The following is a 5,907-nucleotide window of genomic DNA, read 5'->3' as shown; positions in this document are numbered from 1 at the left end:
CGCCGGCGGCTGGCCGCAGAGCTCGGCGCCGCCGCTCCGGCCGCTCTCCGCCGCTCTCCCTGCGCTGCCCGCGCTCCCCGCCGCTCTCCCTGCGCTCCGCCGCGCCCGCGCCGGGGACACCGAGGACCCGGCTCCACCGCGCCGCCGGCCCAGGGGCCCTTCGCAGCCCGCCGCCTCCCGCCCGTCCGAGCGCCGCGGCCACCTGCTCACTCCCTCCGATGGAGCTGGACCACATGAAGAGCGGCGGCCTCCACGCCTACCCCGGGCCGCGGGGCGGGCCGGCCGCCAAGCCCAACGTGATCCTGCAGATCGGTAAGTGCCGGGCCGAGATGCTGGAGCACGTGCGGAGGACCCACCGGCACCTGCTGACCGAGGTGTCCAAGCAGGTGGAGCGGGAGCTGAAGGGGCTGCACAGGTCGGTGGGTAAGCTGGAGAGCAACCTGGACGGCTACGTGCCCACCGGCGACTCGCAGCGCTGGAAGAAGTCCATCAAGGCCTGCCTGTGCCGCTGCCAGGAGACCATCGCCAACCTGGAGCGCTGGGTCAAGCGCGAGATGCACGTGTGGCGGGAGGTCTTCTACCGGCTGGAGAGGTGGGCCGACCGCCTGGAGTCCATGGGCGGCAAGTACCCCGTGGGCGGCGAGCCGGCCCGCCACACCGTGTCCGTGGGCGTCGGGGGTCCCGAGGGCTACTGCCACGACGCCGATGGGTACGACTACACGGTCAGCCCCTACGCCATCACCCCGCCCCCCGCCGCCGGCGAGCTGCCCGGGCAGGAGCCCGCCGAGGCCCAGCAGTACCCGCCCTGGGCGCCCGGCGAGGACGGGCAGCCCGGGCCCGGCGTGGACACGCAGATCTTCGAGGACCCGAGGGAGTTCCTCAGCCACCTGGAGGAGTACCTGCGGCAGGTGGGCGGCTCCGAGGAGTACTGGCTGTCCCAAATCCAGAACCACATGAACGGGCCGGCCAAGAAGTGGTGGGAGTTCAAGCAGGGCTCCGTGAAGAACTGGGTGGAGTTCAAGAAGGAATTCCTGCAGTACAGCGAGGGCACGCTGTCCCGCGAGGCCATCCAGCGCGAGCTGGACCTGCCGCAGAAACAGGGGGAGCCGCTGGACCAGTTCCTGTGGCGCAAGCGGGACCTGTACCAGACGCTGTACGTGGACGCCGAGGAGGAGGAGATCATCCAGTACGTGGTGGGCACCCTGCAGCCCAAGCTGAAGCGCTTCCTGCGGCACCCGCTGCCCAAGACCCTGGAGCAGCTCATCCAGAGGGGCAAGGAGGTGCAGGATGGCCTGGACCAGGCCTCCGAGCCCGCCGGCCCCCAGCTGCCCGCCGAGGAGGAGGCCGAGGCCCTCACGCCGGCCCTCACCAGCGAGTCTGTGGCCAGCGACCGGACCCAGCCCGAATAGAGGGCGGCCCAGGCCGCAGCCCGCCCGCCACCCCCCGCCCGTGGCCTTTGCCAACCAGGACTGTCCGAGCCGGGCCGAGCCCCGTGCGGGGGAGCCCTCGTCCCCCGCCCGCTGGGCACCCCACCTCCGCCTCCCGGCCGGACTCGCACAAACACGCGTCACCCAGACGTGGACACTCGCCCCCCCCCCCCCCCGCCGGCAAGGGGGCCCCCCCCCCCGCCCCCGTCCTGCGGGGCCCCTGCCTCGTCACCTGCCTTTCTCCTGTCTGTCTTTCCCGGCCCCCATCCGCACCCTGCACACTCTCAGGCCGTGACCCGACTTCCAGGCTCCCTTATTCCGCCCGCCGCCTGGGCCCTCCGGGCATTCAGAGGTCAAGTGTCCGGGCGGCACAGGCCAGTGCGCACCAAGCTCGAGGGACACCCTGGAACAGACGCGAAGACAGACCGGTGCCGCCGGAACCCTGGCTTCTGGCAATCGCTGCGCGGCCGGCTGGCACTCGCGTCACCGCCTCGGGCAGCTGGCCAGCCTCGGGCCACGAGGCCCCTCCTCCTGGAGGACACTGAAGCGTAAGACGCAGCAGCAGCAGCAGCAGCAGCAGACCTGGCGTCCTGGTGCCTCCTGGCCCCTCAGGTGAGCCCCTGCCCCACGGCACCACCCCGGGGGGGGGGGGGGGGGGCGCTGTAGAGTAGGGAGGACCCAGGGCCCGTCCATTTTCCGGATGAGCCCACTGAGGCTCAGAGGCATCCCCAGCGAGTTAGCTGCAGGGGTGGGGTGTTGGGGGGCCGCAGCGCAGAGCGGTGGGGAAGGAGCAGAGACCCCAGGGATCGGGGAGGAGGGCTGGGGGAGTGCTGAGCCAGCTCTCACACGACCCGACCCGGTGCTTTCTCCTCAGCATCAGTGATTCACACCAGCCTGGAAAAGGATCGGCTGGGCTCGATGACTCACCCACGGCGGGCGGAGGGTCCCACAGGGCCCCGAGTCCTCACACTCAGCTGAGGAGCCGGGAGACTGACGACAGGTAAGGGGCCCCATCTCTCCCACCGAGACCCTATCCCTCGGCTGTCCTTCCCGGGGCCCCAGGCCCGGCGGCCCCCAGCGGCGCTCTGGGCAAGCCGGGGGCCGCCCCATAACATCCACCCACACCCTTCCTGCGGAGCTCCTCCCAGCCTCTGGCCTGTCCCTGGGCCGGCCCGGGCGCCCCCGCCCCCGTGTCTTTCTTTCAGGTCCCAAGGCTCCCACAGAGTCTTTGCTGCTTGCCTCGCACTTCCCTCCCTCTCCTCCTGCAAGCTGCCTGCACACGAGGAGACGTTGAGGTCGGCGAGAGGGGCTGCAGAGAGGACAGGCCCGGCGGAAAGCTGGAGGTGAAGACGGGCCAGCGTGAGGGCCAGGGCCTGCCGCCAGGCCTGCCCCGCTGGCCACCAGCCCTCCCGCCCCCAGGTCCGCTGCGGCTGGAGTCGGGGTCGGCCACCTTGGGCCCTGCCTCGCTCCAGCCCAGGAACCCCCGGCCACGGCACGGCGGCCGTCCTCTCCTACCAGAGCTTTCCGGGAGCTCTGACGCCGAGGCCACAGCCCCTGCTCCCGCCCGCAGCCCCAGGCCCGCAGCCCCAGCAGTGCCCAGAAGCCTTTGCCCCTGGGGCTTAAGCGGGCTCTCTGCCAGGCCCCGCCATTGCCAGGGTCCGGACCCCCACCTCTCCAAACACCAGCACCCCGGTGCAGACTGGCCACTCAGGTCTGTAGCCCCAGCAGGCCCTGGCTGGGGGTCCTCCTTTCCACCTGTCCAGTGGGGGTTCCCAGGTTCAGAAGACTGGTGTCTGCAGAAGATTCTGTCAACCCCGACATCATGCACTCCTGCCAGCACCCCCAGATTTTATTTTTGCACATAAGCCATAACCCACACTCACAAGCTGGCACGGGCTGCAGGGAGGCCCCAGGGTCCTCAAGAGGGTGTGGCCAGCCCTCCCTGTCCCCAGTGGATCAGGCCTTGATGTCAGGCCAAGCTGTGTGCAGCCCCCTGTCACCTTCCCTGAAGACAGACTTTTTAAGTTTTTGTTAATAAAACACTGAAACTTCTCGGTGCGCGCTGTCATTTCTCTGTGGACTTGGGTTGGCGGGCATGGAGTGCGGAGGGAGGCAGCTCGGGGTGGTGGGTCCCTGGAGCCCCCACAAGTGCAGACTGAAGGGTCTCTGGGGACCTAGGGAGCACAGGCCCATCACCCCACAGGCCAGTTGGTCAGGGTCCTGGATCCTCAGGGTAGAAGGGCCTCAGGGGCTCCCCCCACAGAAGCGAATGCCTGAGGCGGCCGGCAGTGGGTGAGACTGGGCGGAGCCCTCGTAGCTGAGCTGAGCACTGTGCCCCCAAATCCTCCGCCCACTGCCTGCTGGGGTGTGTGTGGTGGGGGTGTCCTAAGAAGTCTGCTGCCAGGGCTCAGCCCACACGGAGGCCTAGGGCTAGAAGCCAAGGGGGTCTTCTCGGGCATCGAGCCCCGGGGACCCAGACAAGGCAAGATCCCCACTGGGAGGTGACCCTGACAAGTCCTGGGTCATAAACTTTGTCTCTCCAAGCCTGTCTCCTCATCTGCAAAATGGGCATAGCATCACTAATCTAATCCACGCGTGGGTTCGAGAACTGAGACATGAGGGCCGTTCGATGCCCCGTGGGCGGTTGGCCTCACCTGCCTCTGTGGGGTCACCAGGCCCCCAAGACAGAGGGAGAGATAGCCTGGTGGGGGCTCAAACCCCTGTTCCAGCCAGCGTTCAAGGAGAAGCAGGCCCAGTGGGGGCGGATGGTGAGCGGTTGGTTGTGAGCAGTTTTCTTGCTCAGTTGTGGGCCCGGCTAGGCCAGTGCATAGGCCGTAGGGCAGGCTGGACCCCCCCCCCCCCCCCCCCCACCCGCCGGGCTCAGGCTGAGCTACTGTGGGACAGCTTCTTCCTAGGTGATGGCTCAGCTCTGCTCTTAAGACCCATCAACGGATTGAGCCAGACCCACCCAGATTGCCTTGGTGATGATCTCCCTTACCTAAAGTCAGCTGACTATAGGCTTCGGTCACACCTGCAAAAGGCCTTCATGAGAGTTTGATTGGATGCCCGGGGACGGTTCCCTAGCTAGGCTGACGTGTACAAGTGACCAGCCCCAGTGCCACAGTCATGGACAGGGGCTTGTCAGGTACCCAGCACAGGTCCTGCCCCTCCAAAGGGGCTGCTCTGCTCCGGGGGCGGCAGTGGGGGGGGGGGGTGCTGGGCCAGGCGGCGGGGGCAGGGGCGGGGGCAGGGAGTGTGAGCCCCGCCCAGCCTGGGGAGGGCTGCCCCTGCTAGAGCTTCGATGCAGCATCGTGGTGGAGGACGCGGCCTGCTGGGCACACAGGGGAGACCCGGGGCGGGCAGGAAATGAGCCGGAGCAGAAAGCAACACCTGCCACAAGGAAATGTCGTCACCCTCCGCATGGAGAGGGCTGGCGGCCCTGAGCACGGAGCTCCCGTGGCGAAAAGGCAGCCTCTTCCCTATTCTTCCCTCGTATTTCTTTTAAATAATGGCAGCTCTGACAAGAATGGGGAGAGGAAATTGACGGGAACAGGAGGCAGGGGCACCATGGTGATGCCTGGGAGGCAGGGATTTCTCCCGGAGACAGGCTACAGCTCACATCAAAGGCTGGAAACTGTAGGGGCCTTTTCTTTTCAATAAGAAGTTACTTCCGGTAATCGGGTGATTGTGAAACAGGCTCTCGGAGCACTTGCAGTAAGTAAGGGAGATGTGGTTGAGTCCCTGTGTCCTCAGAGCCGGGCGGAAGGCGGAGCAGGGGGGGCTCGTGGGGTGGAGGGGCCCAGCCCCAGTGAGTCTGGGCACAGGATGTTCCCCATAAGGGCCCGCCTCACCCCTCCCCGGTCCCGCCCATCCATTGTCACAGACCACCCAGCCTCCTCTCCTGACTAGGGGGTGGGGGAGACTGAGGCACGGGGAGGGGCTGTGCTTGCCTCCTTTTGGGGATCAGTGCTGGGACTGGAGGCAGGGCATCCAGGAGCTCTGGGGGACTCACCCTGCCAACCCAGCTTGGTGGGGGGCTTCTGAGCCACGTGGACGTGAGCTCAAGTTCCCAGGGATGCCTTTTCTAGAAAATCAAGTCTGCCCATAGCGCTGGCGTGAGGGTCTGTGGGCAGGGTGCCCAGGCCGCAGTGGGTGCTCAGTGGGTGCCCTGCTGCCCCTGCAGAGCTCAGTGGGGACTTGGGCCTTGCATATCCCCTGAGGTGCTGTTGGGGATGGGCCGCTGGCCGCAGCAGTTAGGAAACTGCCTCAAAGGGGCACCTGGGGGACTCAGTTAAGTGTCCGACTTCGGCTCAGGTCATGGTCTCACAGTTTGTGGGTTCAAGCCCCGCGTCGGGCTCTGTACTGACGGCTCGGGGCCTGGAGCCTGCTTCAGATTCTGTGTCTCCCTCCCTCTCTGCCCCTCCCCCGTTCGTGCTCTGTCTCTGTCTCTGTCTCTCTCTCTTTCAGAATAAATAGACAT

At 66.9% G+C, this 5,907-nt stretch overlaps 1 protein-coding gene across 1 annotated transcript; it reads left to right on the top strand.

The window, feature by feature from the left end:
- Nucleotides 1-39: 39 nt before the first annotated feature.
- ARC (activity regulated cytoskeleton associated protein) lies at nucleotides 40-3,479 on the top strand. The gene is made up of 3 exons (XM_040468631.1): nucleotides 40-2,039; nucleotides 2,302-2,427; nucleotides 2,633-3,479. Exon 1 carries the CDS (start codon nucleotides 219-221, stop codon nucleotides 1,407-1,409), a length of 1,191 nt encoding a protein of 396 aa, XP_040324565.1. The 5' UTR covers nucleotides 40-218; the 3' UTR covers nucleotides 1,410-2,039; nucleotides 2,302-2,427; nucleotides 2,633-3,479.
- The last annotated feature ends 2,428 nt before the right edge of the window (nucleotides 3,480-5,907 follow it).

Source organism: Herpailurus yagouaroundi, unplaced genomic scaffold (genome assembly GCF_014898765.1).
Source record: "Herpailurus yagouaroundi ecotype Mexico unplaced genomic scaffold, PumYag 67742, whole genome shotgun sequence".
Classification (NCBI taxonomy): Eukaryota; Metazoa; Chordata; class Mammalia; order Carnivora; family Felidae; genus Herpailurus; species Herpailurus yagouaroundi.
This window is presented reverse-complemented; position numbering and strand designations above follow the sequence as displayed.

Coding starts and splice junctions, on each gene's coding strand:
- ARC (XM_040468631.1), top strand. CDS start 219: ATGGAGCTGGACCACATGAAGAGCGGCGGCCTCCACGCCTACCCCGGG.